The following is a 21842-nucleotide window of genomic DNA, read 5'->3' as shown; positions in this document are numbered from 1 at the left end:
GCATGTCCCTGACATTGTCTTGACATCAGGAGAAACATCCAAAGCTGGCAACCAACCAGACAAAGCTGATGTTATTGCAGTTCTCAAAGAGACTTGCAAAGAACTGGAGGCTAGAAAGCATGCTCTGGAAAAGCTCATCTTGCAATTGGAGACTTCTGCTGAGGACACGGATGGAGGTGATAAGCAAAGCTCTGAGGAGGAGGAGGAGGCCAGCTCTGAAGAGGAGGCTGATGATGAGGCTGAGGATTAAATACCTGTCTTTCTGTGTTTTCTGTCATTACTATTTGTGGATCTGTAACTTAATGTGTTGCTTTGGCAACATTTTTGACAAAAAGGGGAGTGACAAGTGATACCCCAAGACAACAAAAGTTTACAAAAGTTTACTTTGTTAAATTTGTTAAAACAGGTTCTCATTCTGACAGATTGAAGTTTTCCTCTACTGCAGCTTATGTGTGATGAAGTGTGCATTTAGCTTCTGTTTGTATGCTGCTATGTGTGTGTGAAGTTTTTATTTAACTTCTCTCCCTTGCAGTTATTGTGTGTGAAGTTTTTATTTAACTTCTGTATGTGTGTGCTGCTGTGTGAAGTTTTTATTTAACTTCTGTATGTGTGTGAGTGTGCTGCCACTCTGAGTGTATTAGCTAGTATTATTTCCTGCTAGGTGTGTGATTCCGCTGCCATGAACTCTGTTATGGGGATCAAAGTGTTTTAGCCAAAAATTTGCCAAAGGGGGAGTTTGTAGGTGTTTAATTGGCTGCATTATATGGTAAAACACTAATGTCTTGACTGATGTCATGACATGTAGGTGTGACTACATTGTAGTTACGGCAGGACTAGCTAACACAGGTTTATTGAATGTCAAACTGGATGCTGTGACATTCATACCTGTCAACAGATACTAAGGAATAGAACAGCAGGTGTTCTGTTAGAACTTAGTATTTATTTCCAGTCTGGTTATCAAGGAAAGACCAGACCTGGCATAAGGCCTACTGACTGAATGTCAAACTGGATGTTATGACATTCATCATTGACAGCAACTACTGAACATTAGACAGAGTGGTGTTCTGCTATACTTCAGCATGTAACTTAGTTTGTTCTTCAAGAGAACAACAGAACTAACTTAAGGCCAATTGTGTAAATGTTAAGTTGGACACTTTGACATTTATTAATGTAAGCTTTCACTGTAGTATGGTCATTTTGATCATGTACAGGTCAGCAAAATTGTACAGTCTGTTTTCTGGAAAAACAGACTCAGCATATGGACCTTGATGTCAAGCTGAATGTCGTGACATTCATGCCTGACAGCATATGCTATATTGTAGGTTGTTCAGTTTTCTGTTTCAGCTTTTTCTCAGGCTATTCTTCAGGAAGTCAACAGCTTAGAGAAAAACCAGGAAATCAACAACCAATCTACATTCATTGAACCTAACAAATAGCCTATTTGTTAGTAACCTAAATGTTGAATTTATGGGAACTTGTGTGACCTTAAATTCAGGAGAATACAGGTGCAAAAGCCTAGGATACTGCAATATAAAAGGAAGGCGTTCCTTCATTCAGTTTCAGGGATTTTGAGGCGTGAAGATTAAGTGTGTCCATCATACTTCACTGCTGTATTTTTGTGAGTCTTGTATTAGACGTATCTTGTAAGCCAAGCCATTATCAAGTAGATGATAGCTTTGGCATAGGGTGTTCATTGAGTTGTAAGTGTTGTGTCACTCAAAGCTTTTAAGCGTGAGTGCTGTGTATCTTGATTAAAGCTGTGAAGCACAATCAAGAGTTGTTTGAAGTGTGACTTCAACTTGTCTTTAATATTGTTTAAAGATAGTAATCACTGAGGTGATTGAGGGGGAGTGAGTAGGAACTCTGATCTTAGATTAAGATTGAAATTGCATTGGGTAGGGATTAAGTGATAAGTTGTAAATGGGTGAGTTTAGCTTTGAATTGATACTACTAATAGTGGATTTCCTCCCTGGCTTGGTAGCCCCCAAATGTAGGTCATGTTGGACTGAACTGGGTGAACAATTACTTGTGTTATTTACTGCACTTACTGTTAAGTTCTGCATAATCCCTGTCTGTGCAGAATTGGATGTCATAACAACCAGTGTGACATCCAAAGTCTGATAACTAGAATTTCAATTTGTGTGAGAATAATTTTGGTACCCTAATGGTTTGTTATTGTGTAGCGTTAACACCTAGTTCTAATTCTGATCATATGATGTGCAACAGTAGTTTTTAAACTTTGCGTTCTATATCCACTTTTGCGCCTACCATTAAAAGTTCCGAAAGACATCAATATTGTTGTTGCAATGGTCTTTCTGCTTCTGTGTTATTTCACCCATCATAAGCTTCTGAGGAGACAATATGTTATTGCTGCAATATTCTCTCAGTTCTTGCTTCTGGACGTGACTCTGATTACAAAACTTCTGAAGAATGGCAAGCTTATGAAGTTGTGTTATATAACTGAAGATTCTGAAGATCTCAAGACAAATGATTGAAGTTATCAAGGTTCTAACTGAGGATTTTGAAGACTCTGAAGATACTGAAGACCTCAAGACAGACTACTGACCCCGTCAAGGTTCTGACCCCGTCAAGGTTCTGACCCAAGATTCTGAGGTTTCTGAATCCAGCTCTCTACTTCTTCACTTCATGCTTCAATCATCTTTCATCATAAGCCAATGAATTTCAAGATAAGATCAAAATGGGAACGTGATCAAATAATACATGGTACAAATCGAACAACCTTTCCACTATTTGATTTCGTGGGCAAGGACAATACTATACATTACATCTGTCACTGAATTTATGGGCGAAAGGGCAGTACATAGTATCATTCCTTTCCCATCCAACAGTGGAGAGCCGCTCAAAGGAGCTTTCCCCATTTTCCCTCCAACAGTATCATGCTTACACTATATGAGCATGCATTGGAGACTTGAAGAAAACGCTGATTTGCACAAGTATTTTGACAAGCTATTTTTCTTTGTGAAATGATATCATTCTTTGTATACAGTTTTCTTTAAGTGTTTATTATTCATTTGTGTAAAATCTGCTTGTGTAGAAGCATCTTGTAACACACTAAATATTCTTCAAACTCTTTGTTTGAGTCCTAAAGGAGGTTATCCTTGAGAAGACAAAGAAAGTTGTTCTTCGTGAAGTCTTTAAGGAGACTAAGTTTTAGTTTGATCCTTGAAAAGACAAAGGAGACTATTCTTTGTGTTTATTGTAATCTGTTAATTATAGTGGATTAAGTTCTTGTGTATAAGGCAAAATCACCTTGGCGGGTGGACTGAATTAGCTTTGAGTTCAAGCGAACCAGGATAAAAATCATTGTGTTTTTATCTCTTTGTTATTAACTTGTTAGTGGTGTTTTTATTTTGGAAAATGTTTTTGCTTGTAAAACCCAATTCAAACCCCATTTTCTTGTGTTTCTCACATCTTTAATTGGCATTAGAGCTCAGATTTTGATCGTGATAAAAACTAAGTGAATTAATAAGTGATGTATTGAGCTATAAATATAAAACTAAGTGATTGTTTAGCAAAATCGTCGATGAACATTTGGTGAATTAATGAGTGATGTATTGAGCCAGCTGACATGTTCATAGTTGAGTCGAAAAGTAACCAAATTGAGATTTAGAGTACGTTTGGTAACTCTAAAATTCTCGAATCAAAATGAAAAAGTCATGAGCTGACTTTGTGGAGTTTTGATGTGAAATATTATCTATTGGAGGGTCTTGTGTGAATAAAGTTATAATAATGTATGTTATGTTGAGTTATAATTACACGGTGTGCTAAATTATGATGAGATATCATTATATGGCGTGATGCATTATTTTGAGGTATGTGGTTCGAAAAAGAACTATTGGTGATGATTTTTATAATACATTTTTGTGACATTTTTATGCATCATGTATATTAGAGATATGGATTGGTGATGATTAGTGACGGGATCAAATCAGTAATATAACTCTGACATCCAATTGGTGAGTAGGTTGGTACTACATGCATTTAGTGATGAGATGATGAGTGCATTGCATATATATTTGCATTTATGTTTGATGATGATTATGAGTGTAATATATACATATGTTGATGATTGGTAAGAGTTGTGAATGACATGAATGCGTAGTTTTTTTTTGTGTATTGTCCTTTATTATTTTTACACCCTTAACATTTTTGAATGTATTCTCACCCCATGTTGTTTTGTTTGTGGTATTTTGTACTCTTTCAGGATACAAATAATCAAGTAGAGGAGTAGCTACTGTTGAGTTAAAGGATGACGTTGAGGCCTCTTCAATTACTTTATTGTTTTTTGAGTTTTATAGTTTATCACTTTGATATATAACATTGTGGACAAGTTGTTTGTTACAGATTATGTTTTCTTTGAGATGTTTTAAATTATTTCATTATCCTTTTAGGTGTTGAGACTTTTTATGTCAAATGATGTTTTTATTCCGCTACTTTAATAAATATTTTGTCGAATAAAATGTTTGGTGAAGAATGTGTAATGCCCCATTTAAAAATTTTAATTGAATTATTTTTATAAATAAAGAGTTGGAGTTTTAGGGTGTTACAAATGACACTTAAGACTTACCCTGATTCTTTTAGTAACCGACAAAGTCTTTGGGGGCAACTGTTTTGGACCAGTCAAAAGTCCAATGAATCAAGGCCCAATCCGTCTCAAGCTCACTTTACTCGGACCAACATATAAAACAGTACATATGTTATAGCATACACAATATTGATCTCTAATTTCACTTTACTCATCTTAAATTTTAAACTTATTTGAACATTGGAGTGCTAACTATGCATGCCCATCGTCTTTCACTTCTCATCATTTTGGACTTTACTCATCTTAAATTTCACTTTACTAAATTTAAAGGAGATCAAAGTCATCGTTAAAGATCAATCACCTTTTACTTTTCATCATTGTTGATTCTTTCAAGAACTGAAACATATATTTTTGATTCTCGAACGAAATGAGAGTCTAAATTGTCATATTTGTTATGTGTATGATTTTTTAAATAAATATATCAAATAAAATTTTAAATATATGTTGTGTCATTAGCATTTATTTCAATTTTTGGTTTATTATTGATTTTTTATTTTAATGAATTTTTCTTTAAATATTTATGATCATGAAGAAATTAGACTATATTTTTATTTACTGTAAACAGTTTTATTGCTTTTGATTTTAATACATTTTTATTATAATTCGGTATACAGAATGTACGTATTTACTATAATTATTCTGTTGAAAGGATAAAATATGTTAGTGCAAAGATAACAGCGGTATAAGATTCAATATGCCAGCGTGTTATTGCAAAATTACATCTATGTAAAATTCAATTAATAATAGATTGACATTGGAATGGCCCTATATTATTGTTCATAATAAGTAACCGATTTTAATTTATAGAGTTTGGATCTCAATTAAATCAAATCAAATCAAATAATAAATATACTATTTAAATTTTAAAAATATTCTTATCATATATGGCGGGTAAATATCAATAATAATAATAACAATAATAATAATTAATTGATAGGTAAATTAACAATAATATTAAATTACTCAATTAATATTAATCAACTATATTAAATAGTTATTTTTAATTTAAAGTTATAATTTAATAACATATAATTATACAATCAAAACGATGTTATATATGTGTAACATCAAAGGTTGGATCCTTTTCAGCATTTTGCCACACACCTCTATCAAATTTATATACTCTTTTTTTTCCAGTTTATTAGGTTTGTAATTTTATAGTCATCTAAATTTGCAGTTGCATTAATTTTTGAATTTTTTTTTAGTGAAAATGAGTAGAAAGGTTGATTCTGTGAAAGACATCAATGACTCAAAAGAAACTTGGCGTCTTGTTGTTCGAATAATGGATGTTTGGAGTATTGTGAATAATAAGGGTATTGAACATTTAGAGATGATTGTTATGGATTCCTTGGTAAATTGCTTTTCTTTTTTTAAGTATAGATTTTTGTATGATAGTTAGTAATTACAACAAAATTCTTTTTTGTATAACATATAAAAAGAAGATTATTTTCATTTTGTTAGGGTGATCGGATTCAGGTCCTTATTCGTCATGACCATTTACTGAAATGGAAAGAGGTCATTAAGGAGAATATGACCTGCATTATAAACAATGACAGTGTCTATAACAATGATTTTCAGTGGAAGGTATGTGATCATTCAAAAAAATTTGTGTTTCTTGGTGGTACCACAATGAAGGCAATCGAACTTCAAAATATTCCACCTAAAGGATATTTCTTTAAAGATTTTGGTGAGATACTTCAAGGCAAATGCAAAACCGATAGACTGGAAGGTAATTTAAATTCTATTATAACTTATATAACTTATATAACTTATATATTTGCAAACACATTCAATAATGAACCTTACTTTAATGTAGATATTATTGGTGCTGTTAGTGAGATAAACCATATCCAATCCAACACTCCGGTGAAGAAAGTTGTTGTTTCTGTTGTGCTGAAAGATTTGAAGTAATGCGCATTGTTTTCATAACTTATGTGTTTGATAAATTTATATATTTTGCATCACTGAATCCCATCATATAATATTATTTATTTATATTGCAAAATAGGGGTAATTGCATAAATTGCAATTTATGGGAAATCTATGGATCAAAATTTTTGGCTTACTACAATGATCCTAAAAACAATGGAGCTATTGTAATTCTGCTCACTCATGCAATGGTAAAAGATGACCAAGGTATTACACTATCAGACTTTATAAATACATAGCTGATTTGTATTTTTCATTATACGTTCAATAATTTTTATATTAATTATACAATTTACAGTGTCAAATGCATGGAGTGGTTCCAAATTATTGATAAATGAAATCAATGAGTAGAAAGGTTGATTCTGTGAAAGACATCAATGACTCAAAAGAAACTTGGCGTCTTGCTGTTCGAATAATGGATGTTTGGAGTGTTGTGAATAATAAGGGTATTGAACATTTGGAGATGATTGTTATGGATTCCTTGGTAAATTGCTTTTCTTTTTTTAAGTATAGATTTTTGTATGATAGTTAGTAATTACAACAAAATGCTTTTTTGTATAACATATAAAAAGAAGATTATTTTCATTTTGTTAGGGTGATCGGATTCAGGTCCTTATTCGTCATGACCATTTACTGAAATGGAAAGAGGTCATTAAGGATAATATGACCTGCATTATAAACAATGGCAGTGTCTATAACAATGATTTTCAGTGAAAGGTATGTGATCATTAAAAAAAAATTGTGTTTCTTGGTGGTACCACAATGAAGGCAATCGAACTTCAAAATATTCCACCTAAAGGATATTTCTTTAAAGATTTTGGTGAGATACTTCAAGGCAAATGCAAAACCGATAGACTGGAAGGTAATTTAAATTCTATTATAACTTATATAACTTATATATTTGCAAACACATTCAATAATGAACCTTACTTTAATGTAGATATTATTGTGTTTGATAAATTTATATATTTTGCATCACTGAATCCCATCATATAATATTGTTTATTTATATTGCAAAATAGGGGTAATTGCATAAATTGCAATTTATGGGAAATCTATGGATCAAAATTTTTGGCTTACTACAATGATCCTAAAAACAATGGAGCTATTGTAATTCTGCTCACTCATGCAATGGTAAAAGATGGCCAAGGTATTACACTATCAGACTTTATAAATACATAGTTGATTTGTATTTTTCATTATACGTTCAATAATTTTTATATTAATTATACAATTTACAGTGTCAAATGCATGGAGTGGTTCCAAATTGTTGATAAATGAAGACATCCCTGAAATTCAAGATTTTATGTCTAAGTATGGATTTTATTTATTTATTTATATTCAGATTATTATACATAATTTTTAATTTCAAAAACAATCTTATTTCTATAGGTTGCCTACTAATGAATAGAAGGAGAAGCCTACTCAATCTGCAAAATCTCTTTCTAATTGGTCTGGTGGTTCTCAGTATTCGCCAGTAGAAAGGTTTGTTCATAATGCGAAATGTATGTCCTTAAGTCAGTTCTGCAAAATCAAACATGTAAGTTGAATACTATAGAGCCGAATTTATCTTTACTATTACAATTATATTGTTTGTTTTTTGAAATTAATATCATTTTTGATTTGCTTTTAGGAAACTTTATGTGTTATTGTAGCAACCACATTGAAATTTGTTGTCTCAAAGTATAAATGGTTTTATTATGGCTGCACAAGGTGTTCTTCGAAGGCACCTAATCCTGAAAAAGCTTATGAATGTTCATGTGGGCAAAAAGTCGAACAGCCTATACCAAGGTACATATAATCTAGATGAATTGCAAATAAATTTGGTAATGGATTTGTTATTAATCATATTATTTTCTTCGTTTAAAATACTATAGGTACAAGATTGAGATATATGTTAGCAATGGTGAATCAAAATATCGATTTGTATTCTGGGATTCCGAATGTGCTGCTATACTTGGAATGACTGTTGAATTTATGCATAACTCTATGGTGGAGGTACATTGTTATACATAAGTTAAAATGTTAATAGTTTATCGAGTTGTAAAGTTCAGATTATCACTCATGGTTGATATTTTATTTTTCCATTAGAATGGAGAAGATGATCCAATGGTTTATCCTGATGAGCTTGAAATGTTGTTGAATAAGAAAATGGCTTTTAAAGTTAAGGTGCAGTCAACGTTTTCCCAAGCGTCTGTTTGGAAGCTTTGTGATGATGAAGCCTTTGTTAAAGAGATTGAAAATGACTACATAGTAGAAGACGTATAATATTCACTTAATTCATGTATTATTTAAACATTTAACAAGTATAATAAATATTCGATGTTTCAATGTGCAGAATCAGTCTAAAACTGAATATGCAAAGTTGGTCCCTAACAAAGAAAATTTGGAAACTTCCGCAGTAAGTATCTTCATTTATTAATATAATAATTTTCTATGATAAATATTATATTATTATAATTCATTTTATATCTGACAATTAATTTTTTATATTGCAAGCAAACATTATCTACATCTGGTGAAAATGATCCAAAATCAATCATTCTAATGACTCCGGCTAAGGATGTTGTAATTGCTGACAAGGGTGAAGAAGTTGATTTTGAAGCGTCTGGCGCTACGCAATTATCAGGCACCAAACCATCCAAGAAATTAAAGATAGAACCATCTTCTTAATTAGAATTTTCGGAAATTTGATATTGAAATATATTTTATGAACTTTTTAGCACCAAAATGAGTTTAAGTATGAAGTTGTTAAGAACATGATATGTTTTGGTTGTAGGATGTGTTCTTACTTTTTTGAAGTGTTTATTTTGTGGGATTACAATTGACATTTATATTTCATGTATGGTTTAAAGGATGATAATGAGTATTTAATTCATGTGTGTGAAATTATTCAAAATCCTATGTTGTTATGTTGAACATTGTGTTTTGTGTGTTCTTTCAACTACAAAATTATATGAGTATCATATCTTCAAATGTTAATAAGTATTTTAGATTGATAACAAAATACGTTGTCATCTTATGAAATATGTGTATACGACTTAATTATAAATAGATTATTGCATGTCATGTTTGGTTTCAGCATGCCTAATGGTGTTAGAAATTAAAAAAACAATTACATAAAAATTTATTATGAAATCCTTCAAAACTAATTATAGAAAACACATAGAAACACATTTTTTTACAATTTTTTTCAAAGTCTAATACATATGTTAAAATTGCAGGTAGTTCAGAAATGTTGGAGCAATGTTTGAATCTTGCATTCAACTGAATTAAGGATTTATAAAAAAAACAAGGTATAATTATCATATACAGTGAATTGTCTTTTGATTGGTAATGGAAAATCTACATTGTTTGTTTGAAATGATTAAGTTAAGCATACAACTATACTTTTTACCAATCTCACGTCATCATATATAGTATTATAACTCAATATATTTAAATTATTTATTTGCCAAAATATAGTTGGGGGTTGAAATGAATAATTATGTCCACTGCCTCCTTTCTATTGGCTAGGTCAGTGGAGTATTAAAATAATCCAGCCGTAAGATAATTAATGTTATGCATGATTTGTAATAAATCAATAAGAATATCAATTCTTTATACATTTAGTTGTACAAGAAAATGATTGTAAATAATTAAAGTGGACTAAGAAAATGGGCCCCACTAAATCCCACTATATATTATATAAAATATAATTAAAAAATTGATTCAAATATATCAAAATACATTAAAAGAGAGTTTTTCATTGGGTAAGGTGATGTATGATATGAGTAATTTCCAATGGGTGAATTATTTTATGGATTTGGGATAAAAAGAGAATTTTGAAATCTTGAATTATGGTGTGGATTTGGAATAAGAGGTGGATTTCCAAAATATGGGGTGTTTTGTTGATTTGGGATACAAAGAGGACTTCCATCATTTTGCATAAAACTGGAGCATGCGTTATGTTGACTGAGGTTCATTTTCAAATGAAATGTGTACACAAAAAAATTAAAATTAAATAAAATAAGTTGGTCAAATTTAGACTAGATGTGAGTGAAAAATGTGATAAAATAAATTACCTATTTATACTACTAAAAAATATTACCGTTATTTTATTGTTGTTGCAATCTTATCATTCCAAAATGAAATCAATATCCTGAAATCAAATTAGTTATTATTGTAGTTTTTTAAGGTTGCATGCAGGTTTTGAATCATCACTTCCTAAAAGGTTGCGGGCAGGTTTTGTATAAACCCAGTTTTTTAAGGACCAAAGAATTGTACGAAGTTAAATCATTTTTGTTGCTGGACTTAATTCTCACAATTTTAAATGTGAACCTTTTGTTTCAATATCTTTTGTTGCATTAAACCTTACTGTATCAATTGCAATTAATTTCAACATTTGGTAGTATTCATTACTATATTTTAAAATAAATGAGGTTCTGGTATTTCTTTTACATGGTTTATGTATTTTGGTTAAATAATCATTTATTATGAAGGTTAATATTTGCGCTTTTATACCTTAAATTAGTAACAGATTGAAAAATTTCATCCATTACTAAATAAATATATTTTTATTTCTTATGTCCAAAATCTCAATGATAAATGGAATGTTTATTCATAACATTAACAATGGAATGTTTATTATATATCAATATATCAATAAATTGTAAAAATATTTTTGTATTATATTTTTTGATTATTTCCTTAATATAGTATACAAAAAAAATTAAGCAAATTATATTATTATAAATTAATAATGTTTTACTTTATTATGTCCCAAACTGGAAAAAGTTATTTGTGAAAATTTTTTGAACCCATTTATTAATCATTTAGCATCCATTACATTAAAAAAAACTCTTATGCAATAAATTTGTCTACGTTGATCCAACCATATATATATATATATATATATATTATATATATATATATATATATATATATATATATATATATATATATATATATATATATATATATATATATATATATATATATAAAAATATATTATATTTTAATTTTTTTAAAATAAATTCGCACGGGTCCTTTACTAGTTTACTAAAAAAATACTAAAAGATACTTTTAATCAAACTATACACACAATTTTTGTGTATAAATTGTGCATTGAAATTTGAAACTATGTTATTTAATTATTCATTTGTAAAAGTAGAGATTAATTGAAATACATTGTCAATCTAAAAGGGTTTTACACCGTCACTTATTTATAGACGTTGGATATTAAAAAAAGTTTGACTTTTATTTTAAAAATTTATAAAGTAATACAAACGAATGATAGTGATGAACCGACGAAGTAAAACTTTTTACACTGACAATGTATACTAATTAATCTCGTGAAAATAATATTAAAATAAAATTAACTAAAAGTTATTATAATAATTAATTAAAATATAGATACAGTTGTTACAAAACTAGACCGTCTTCCTCACGAACGCTCCGACCACCGTCTTCCTCACGAACGCTCCGACCTCCTCCTCTTCCTTCACTATCGAATTTCCTTCCTTCCTCTCACGCTTTAGATTCTGCCCATCAACTACTACAAGAAAACTGGGAATATGAAATCATTTCTTTAGGGTTTGTGATTTCTTCTCTATTTTATGGGTTTTATGTTTCTTTTCTTTACTCTTTAGGGTTTGTGAAATTATTTTATTATTAGGGAATATGAAATTATTACTGTTAAATTTGTTTTAGACAATGAATCTTTCATTTGTTTATTACCCTCAATTGGCTCCTTTTTAAGTGCTAAATTGCAACTAATGGTCCAATCTTATCTACACTTGTTCAATTAGCATGAAATTTGGCATCTAAGTTTCTTTTGGTTTTACAAATTTGTGGGAATAAGTTCTGGTTCAAAATCACACCTAGTTTGTGGTTTGAACATGTTAGCCTCTTGTTTGCCTTAATAGTTCTTTATTTGGAACTGGGGATTTTAGTTGAAATATATTCATCTTATTGATTTATACTTATTGGATTTATCCCATACTTTGCATCACGGTTACTTTTAATAGATTAAAACATTAGGAGGAAGTTTAGAGTGAAAAGCATTATGGATTTGTATTTGGTAATTATAGGTCAAGTGTGCTTTCTATAGAAATTTTAGCAATTTCGCCTTTCAAATTAGGGTATAAGAACTAAATTCTCTCCATTCTTGGCAATAAAGGGTTAGAGATGATTGAAATGAAACATCTTGGAACAAGTATCACATTGCCCAATATGATTAATGAAGAGGGAGGCCAAAGCTATATATTAGCTCAAGTTTTTCGATATAAGATGAACCAATCAAAAACACTTTAAGTTTGCTTCTGACTTTCTTCATTTCACTTATACTCTGGTTTATTGTGAGATGGAGTTCGGATATTTTCTTTGAAGAGTGTAGGTGTACTAGGGATCAAGGGGTGCTTGAGAGAAGTCTACGCCGTGTAAATTTTTATTGTAATTAGGTAACGGCTGTGGTTTTCTCTCTGACTTTGAAGTTTTCCACGTTAAATTCTTGTGTAGTTTTTCTCTCCAATTAAAATACTGCCTAGAGTTGTACTGTTTTTATTAATCATGTTATTATGTTGGCAATTATGAAGTATTTTATTATACTTTAACAGGGATTATGTGTCTTGTGTTTGACATCAACGTGTATCACGACTGTCTGTCAAATACTTTTAGAGAACAATTTGTAATTATTTTTTGAGCTTTTATGTTGACTCAAGAGTGACGCCCCACTCTATGATTGCAGGCATCCTCTGGTGAATTTCTGCAACTGTCGTTTTCATCTTAAAATTCCGATTTTTTCATAACATTGCAGAGGGAACAAAGTCAAAGATGAACATTGCTATAATTCATCCAGATCTTGGTATAGGTAATAAATGGTTACCCCGATTACTTCCTATTCTATTCAAACGAAAATAACAAATTTGGGTTTGATTTCCATTATTTGATTTTCTTTTAATTGATTCAATGAAACAATGTTGTACAATGTTCTTCAATAGTTTTTTTTTCATACTAATAGTTGATTCCCATGACCTTGTAATTGTTTTGTAGGTGGGGCTGAAAGATTAGTCGTGGATGCAGCTGTTGAACTTGCATCTCATGGTCATAAAGTTCATATTTTTACTGCACATCATGATAAAAATAGATGCTTTGAGGAAACCATTTCTGGTGAATCTTGTGTATCTCATTATTTTTTTTTAATTGAGAAATTACATTGCCATTAAGATATAGTTTGACTTGTACTGATTTCAGGTATCTTTCCAGTTACTGTTTATGGTTCCTTTCTTCCCCGTCATATATTCTACCGTCTTCATGCATTGTGTGCATATCTCCGGTGCCTTTTTGTTGCTTTCTGTGTTCTTTTCATGTGGCCCTCGTTTGATGTAATTCTGGCTGATCAGGTCTCCGTGGTTATCCCCATCTTGAAACTTAAAAGGTCGACAAAGGTAGCAAAATATGTGTGTGTGTACATTTAAGTTTTGTATCTTCAATTTATCTCAGTTAATTCATTTTCTTGGTAGGTTGTATTCTACTGTCATTTTCCAGACTTGTTACTGGCTCAACATTCAACTTTCCTCAGGAGGATGTACAGGAAACCAATAGACTATGCAGAAGAAATAACAACTGGTTTGACCTTGTATCCCTGTTCTATTTTTCTTTTAAGCACTATTATCTTCTCATGTATATACTGAATCATGCATCTTATTAAGCATTGCCAAATTGCAGGAATGGCCGATTTGATACTCGTTAACAGCAAATTCACTGCATCTACTTTTGCAAATACTTTTAAGCATCTAAATGCTAAAGGAATTCGACCAGCTGTCCTATACCCAGCAGTCAACGTGGATCAATTCAATGAACCCACTTCCTCTAAGTAAATGACTTGCATGTAGCTTATTATTAAAACCTTGTTTATAAAATTCGTTTATAGAATCAAAATTTTGTGTTTTGTTAATGCTTCTGTTGCAGGCCAAATTTTCTTTCCATTAACCGCTTTGAAAGGAAGAAGAACATACAATTAGCAATATCAGCTTTTGCTATGCTTTACTCGCCCAACGGAGCTTTAAAAAATCGAGATAATACCAGTGCTTCTTTGACTGTTGCAGGTGAGCATGTTTTTCTGTTGGCTTTGACTGCGCATGATAAATTGTCATGGAAGTATCTATCTCGATGTTTGTGCGTCAGACTGATTTGGCACACTGGTGTCTTCAAGATATATTAATGTCAACAAAAGTCATATTTGGTTTGTAGTTAAGTTTAACAATTCTTCTCTACTCTTCCTCTCATTTCAAGAGACTCTGATGTTTTGCAAAATCTTCTCTATCATGAAACTTTTCGGTAAATTATCTCTTGTGCCTCTTTTTAGTGCGATCATTTCTCAATCAGATGCGTTAGCTGTGGCCTGTTCACAAAAGGATCAAATATTCTGTGTTGTAAGATAACGATATTTTATCACGGTCACAGGTCTTTAATGATGTTCACGATCAGTTATGACGAGTTTAAGTTTTGGAGTCCGTTGATCTATTTATCCAAAAATTAAATTAGGTTAAGATTCGGTGGTAGTTGACCTCACCTAGTGGATAAGACTTGGTCTTTCATATTTGTCTGTGTGTGCAAACCTGTAAAGATCATTAAATTTTTTATTTTCTATCTGCTTGGTGCCTTATGTTAGTTATATTTAAAGGTCTTCTGACATTATGCATTTATTTATAAATAAATGTACTATTTTCTTGCAGAATAGGTCAGTCCCGTGTTTGAACCACCGATACTTTTCTCATTTATTCCATTTTGACGTATTTGTGTACGTGTGCAATTTTAGAGTTCAAAATCTTTTGTCGTAAAATTTTCAGGTGGCTTTGATAAACGGTTGAAGGAGAATGTGGAGTACCTAGAAGAGCTTAAAGATTTAGCTGAAAAGGAAGGGGTCTCTGATAAAATAAATTTCATCACATCTTGCTCGACAGGTGAAAGGAATGCTCTTCTTTCAGAATGCCTGTGTGTCCTTTACACGCCAGAGGTATGTGGAATCTTGTTAATTATGATTGTTGAAAATCGATAAAATTTGAATGCAGAAACATAATATTTATATAATGCTATTTGATACAGAATGAGCACTTTGGCATTGTTCCTTTGGAAGCAATGGCAGCTTATAAACCTGTAATTGCATGTAATAGTGGTGGTCCTGTGGAGTCAATCAAGAATGGTGTAACCGGCTTCCTTTGCAATCCTTCACCGCAAGAGTTTTCCTCAGCAATGGCTAACTTCATAAATGATCCCCCGGGAGCAGAAGAAATGGGCAAAGAAGCTAGGAGGCATGTTGTCGAGTCATTCTCTACAAAGACATTTGGCAAGCATTTAAATAGATATCTTGTTGACATTCACCGGGGAAAGGAGGATTGAGCTTAACATCAGATACCATGTTTTTTTGCCTCAAACTGTTAACTTTGTACTTTTATTGTGTATAGACATGCATACACAATTTAAATCTTAATAACAGAGATGACGACATCTTCAAATGTTGTAAGGTTTTCACTTTTAGATATTTGCTGATAATATAAAAGGAATTTTAATGTATATAGAGAATTTTTATGTGCTAAACCTACAGCTACCCTAGACTTTTTTGTTGTAAAACATGTAGCATCCTCCATTTGTAACTGCAGAAACTATAACATCTAACCTAGCTGCATTGAAACTAATAAAATATTATGGCGAAAGTCGATGTATGGACCATGTTCCGCCTAGTGGGATATTTCTTGGTTGTTGTATAAACTTTGGAACCAATAATTTTATTGCGTTGAAGGACCTTCCAATCTTAAGTCAGTCAATTCAATCAATAAAGTGTCGAGGAGGAGATAAGGTAGCAGACTATGATGATGGATGACCCTTTCTTCGAGGAAGATTCATGATTAACAAGGTGTGGAAAAATGTAATACGAGCCTTTCTAGGAAGATTCATGATTAACAAGCTGTGGAAAAACTGTAATATGAGGTGAAAAAAAAATGGAGAATTGAATGTATGTCATTTTCTCTCCTAATAAGGGTTTGCAGTGTCTTTCAGTACTATTAGTAGGGGGTGGTAAAACGGACACGACCCGTTGAACATGTCTGTTTTATCTATACTTTTTGCGAGGCAGGTCAAGAGTCTGTCGAGCATGCCTGTTATGTCTGCACTTTTTTGTGGGATAGGTCAAGATTTTAGATTCATACTTTTTAACGTGTCCGTCCTATTTTTTTAGACTTTTGCAGCCACGCACTTTTATATACAATTTTGTAATTTTTAAGACCTAAAAGATTCAATGCTCGCGGACCCGCCTTGTTTTGCTCTCACTTTTATGCGAACGGAACAAAGTTTTTGTCCCGTCCCACCCTATCCCGGTTTTTTTGCAGACTTTAGGGTGTGAATTTAAACTGGACGCTGATAGGATCACTCTAGTAATCTAGCAGAAATAGTAATAAAACAGTAATAATGATGCTGAAAAGATGTCTGTATTACTATAAAAGGAGCTAGAGTTCATATGGGATCTAGCTCATTACAGGATTCAGCAAGAAAAATAAAGAAGAAAGCTAGAAAAATGGAAAATGGAATAGGCTCTTCGAGAGGCCTTGTCTCTCCTAGTTAGGAATTTATCCAAATCAAGCATACTGACATGAGAACATTCTCTCTGCATATATTGAGAGATCTGATTTCTCTTTCCTATCTGCCAGCTGGCAGATCCCATGTGCACTCCCATGTGCACTCTAACAGAATTAGCTAGCTGTAGGAATTAGGGTATATTCTCTCCACCTCTCCTCCCACGTTTTCTGCTATACACCTTACCATATCTAACAATACCCCCTCCTTCAATATTATCCTTGTCCTCAAGGATAAATTCTGGAAACTCCTGTTTCATTTTTTCTACCAGTTCCCATGAATTTTCAAACTCTGGTAACTGCTTCCACTTGATCAGCACTTCAAACTCTCCACTTTCATTTCTCCTGGTCTCCCTAACTTCCTCGGGCACTGGTTCTAGGTGCCACTCTTCATTCATACAAGAGGGTAATGGTTGGGGTTCCACATTAGGTGTCACTGCCTTCTTCAGTAATGAGACATGAAAAACTGGGTGCACCCTTGTGTCCTCTGGCAGTTTCAGCTTGTAAGCTACTGCTCCCAGTTTTTGTAGAATTTCATAAGGACCATAGAATCTGGGGCTTAACTTCTGGTTGACTCTGTTGGCCAGTTTCTTTAACTTATAGGGCTGAATTTTCAAAAACACCATATCTCCTACCTCATACTCCACCTCTCTTCTGTGCTTATTTGCCTGATTTCTCATGACATCTTGAGCTTTTAGCAACTGTTCCTGCAACTCTCTGATCATAACATTTCTTTCAGCTGTCAACTTATTTACCTCATTTACTGCTGAAACTTGGGCATCTCCCCTTACTAACACTGGTGGAGTCCTCCCATATAAGGCCTCAAAAGGTGTGGTTTTCAAGGATGCGTGGTAATTTGTATTATACCAATATTCTGCCCAGGCCAGCCATTTAGGCCATTGTTTTGGTTTGAGTCCAGTCACACACCTTAAATAGGTTTCTAAACACCTATTGACCACCTCAGTTTGCCCATCAGACTGAGGATGGTAAGCACTGCTGTATTTTAATCTAGTACCTGCTTGTTTAAACAACTCAGACCAGAAATTGCTTAGAAACACCTTGTCCCTGTCAGACACTATAGAACTAGGGAATCCATGCAGCCTTACTATCTCCTGAATGAACAGTTCAGCAATGTTTTTAGCAGTGTATGGATGACTTACAGGGAGAAAGTGAGCATACTTTGTCAACCTATCTACTACCACCATCACAGTGTCCACTCCTTGGACCTTGGGCAACCCTCCTATGAAATCCATGGAAATGTCACTCCATGTCTGTGTTGGTATAGGTAGAGGTTGTAATAACCCTCCTGGACTCAAAGTTTGATACTTGTTTCTTTGGCAAACTTCACAAGCCTTGACATACTCTTGTATTCTTTTTCTCATCCCCTCCCAATACACCACACCAGCAATTTTTTTGTAAGTCCTGAGGTACCCTGAATGCCCTCCAACAGCTGTGTCATGAAACTCATGCAGAATCCAAGAAATTCTGGGTGAATTTTTTGGAATTACAATTCTGCCTTCATGATACAGTCTCCCTCCTTTAAGCTGGAACCCCTCTTGGCTGCAAGGATCAGCTAATAAGGCCTGCACCACCAATTTCAACCTATCATCACTTTGTACTTCCTCCTCTAAACCTTCCCAAGCCTCACATTGAATAGTAGTGATGTGCACATACTGCATCTGTCTTGACAAAGAATCAGCTGCATTGTTCTCCTTTCCTGGCTTGTATTTTACTTCGAAATCAAAACCTAACAGTTTTGAAATCCACTTCTGTTGTTCTTCTCCCATTGTTTTCTGTTCAGTGAGGAACTTTAAACTTTTCTGGTCTGTATGAACTTTGAAATGTCTCCCTAGTAAATAGGGTCTCCACTTTTGAATTGAGACTACAATAGCCATGAGCTCCCTCTCATAAACTGACTTCTGCTGAGCTCTGTCAGACAAGGTCTGACTCATATATGAAATAGGCCTCCCTTCTTGCATCAAGACAGCACCTATCCCCTTACCTGATGCATCAGTTTCCAAGATAAACTCCTTGTCAAAGTCTGGCATAGCTAGTACTGGTATGGTAGTCATTGCTTCTTTAAGCTTCTCAAAAGCTTCTTGAGCCTCCCTACTCCATAAAAAACTATCCTTCTTGAGTAATTGGGTTAGAGGCCAAGCAATTTTTCCATAATTCTTCACAAATTTCCTGTAATATCCAGTGATGCCCAGAAATCCTCTCAACCCTTTTAGCTCTTTAGGAATGGGCCATTTCATCATGTCCTTAATTTTCTTAGGATCAGCTGCTACACCTCTTCCAGAAATGATGTGCCCAAGATACTCAACCTCCCCCTGTGCAAAATAACACTTCTTCTTATTTGAAAACAACTTGTGGTCTCTTAGTACTTTCAGAATTTCTGTCAAATGTTGCTTGTGCTCCTCCCTCCCTTTACTATAAACCAGTATGTCATCAAAGAAAACTAAGCAAAATTTTCTTAAATAAGGCCTCAACACTTCATTCATTAATGCTTGAAAAGTTGAGGGAGCATTGGTTAGTCCAAAAGGCATAACCAAATACTCATAGTGACCCTCATGAGTCCTGAAAGCTGTCTTGGCTACATCATCTTCCCTCATCCTGATTTGGTGGTAACCAGATTTTAAATCTAGTTTAGAAAATATCACTGCCCCTCCTAACTCATCCAATAACTCTTCAATCACTGGTATAGGAAATTTATTTGGTATGGTGACCTTGTTTAAGGCCCTGTAATCAGTGCAAAATCTCCAGCCTCCATCTTTTTTCTTGACCAATAAAACTGGGCTTGAAAAAGGGCTGGTACTATGTCTTATGATCCCTGCCTGCAACATTTCCTTCACAATCTTCTCTATCTCATTCTTTTGGTAAAAGGGATATCTATAAGGTCTGATGTTAGGAATATCAACACCTAATTTGAGGGGTATAGCATGATCCTGTTCTCTGGGGGTGGTAATCCTGTTGGTAAATTAAACGCATCCTCAAATTGTTTGAGTAGCTCTTCCCATTCCACCAGTTTAGCTGTGACATCAACTGGTGTGGTTTCACTTGAATGCAGGTAGAACCCTACTCCATCATCTGTCAGAGCTTTTAACATAGCTTTCCATGAAGCTTGTCTAGTACACAAGGCAGGGTCACCTTGTATGTTGTACCTCTGATCTCCTTTCTCCCATTTCAGACACAATTCACCAAAATTTTCTTCAATGTCTCCTAAACTGGCCAGCCAATCCATACCTAGTACCATGTCAGTCCCACCTAAATCCATCAAAAAGAAATGTTGTTGAAATTCAATGTCTTGCAGCTGGAATTTCAACCCTGCACAGACCCCTTGATTTCTTACTTTTTCACCATTTCCTACTTCAATCACATAAACTGGAGTTTCACTCACATCCAACCCTAGGGTTGACACCAACTTAGAATCAATAAAGTTACTTGTTGCTCCTGAATCAATCAAAGTCAACACCCTCTTTTCATTCACAGTCACCCAAACCTTAAATGATTTGTTTGAAGTAAATCCCTCCTTACTTTGCAAAGACAATTGCAAAGTTTTCAATTCTTCTTTCTCTGCCTCCTCACTTTCTGATTCCTTGTCTGGTTCTGCTTCTTCAGCTTCCCCCCCACTACTTTCTTCACAAAGTTTCAAGACCATATTCTTGGATTTGCAAGTATGGTCCTTGTTCCACTTATCTCCACATTTGAAACATAACCCCTTTTTACTCCTCTCTTCCAGCTCTGCAGGATCTAATCTTCTTCCCCTAGTTCTGTCATGGTATCCTGTTCCCCCTATTTCACTCTCCTTCTTAGGGTTACTCATATCTCCAAGATCTTTGAACTTATAAGTCCCCCCTCTATCTTTCCAGCCAGTACTCCTTCTTCCTGCCACCTCATTCTTTTCTTCAATCAACAATGCTCGATCCATTATCTCTGCCAAATCCTGACTATCATATAACTTCAATTCAGCCTGGATTTCTTCTTTCAAACCATTTAAGAAAATGGAGTCCAACATCCCTCTTTCTTCTCTTCTTAAAGGAGCTACCAATAATTCAAACTTATCCCTGTATTCCTTCACCGTCGTCTTCTGTTTGTGGCTCAACAAGGGTCCTAATGGGTTATTCAGCAACCCCGGTTGAAACCTACGAATCACAGCTAATTTGAACTCCTCCCAAGTCCTCAATGGTGCTTGTTCTTCCCACCATTGAAACCAGTTTAGAGCTCGATCTTCCATCGCCAAAACCACAGCGTCCACCTTCTCTTGTGTACGAATTTCGTAAATGCGAAAATATCGCTCAACTCGCACCAACCACCCATACGCGTCTTCTTCTTTAAACACCGGAATCTCCAATCGTCTTCTCCCTCCAAAGATTCCTCCTCTCCTATCGTCGTTCCCGTGACGGTGTCGTGGTCTCGATCTTATTGACGCTGAACTAAGATCGCTACCCTCGTCATCGTCTCCATCCCCGTCTCCATTACGCCGGTGACGTCGTGGTCGTCTCTCCTGCACGATCTGTCGTATTTGATCAACCGTGATTTGTGGTCTCGCTTGTTGATCTAATACTAGCTGACGAATCTGTTCCATGGATGCTTCCATGTTACCCATCCACTGCTCAATCAATTCTACACGTTTTTCCATGATGCTTCTCGTAATTACCATACACAAGGTAAACGAAACCAAGGCTCTAGATACCAAA

General features: G+C 33.8%; 1 protein-coding gene across 2 annotated transcripts; it reads left to right on the top strand.

Moving 5' to 3' along the window:
* The first annotated feature begins 11917 nt into the window (after positions 1-11917).
* On the top strand, positions 11918-16090 carry LOC127097121 (uncharacterized). 2 transcript variants are annotated; one of them, XM_051035631.1, is made up of 9 exons: positions 11918-12109; positions 13263-13385; positions 13568-13684; positions 13769-13962; positions 14038-14143; positions 14243-14390; positions 14486-14622; positions 15367-15533; positions 15623-16090. In XM_051035631.1, exons 2-9 carry the CDS (start codon positions 13349-13351, stop codon positions 15914-15916), a joined length of 1200 nt encoding a protein of 399 aa, XP_050891588.1. In that variant the 5' UTR covers positions 11918-12109; positions 13263-13348; the 3' UTR covers positions 15917-16090. The 2 variants fall into 2 exon arrangements, with proteins under 2 accessions (XP_050891588.1, XP_050891589.1); XM_051035632.1 differs by having other exon boundaries at positions 11926-12109; positions 13332-13385.
* The last annotated feature ends 5752 nt before the right edge of the window (positions 16091-21842 follow it).

This window comes from Lathyrus oleraceus, chromosome 6 (genome assembly GCF_024323335.1).
Source record: "Lathyrus oleraceus cultivar Zhongwan6 chromosome 6, CAAS_Psat_ZW6_1.0, whole genome shotgun sequence".
NCBI lineage: Eukaryota > Viridiplantae > Streptophyta > Magnoliopsida > Fabales > Fabaceae > Lathyrus > Lathyrus oleraceus.
This window is presented reverse-complemented; position numbering and strand designations above follow the sequence as displayed.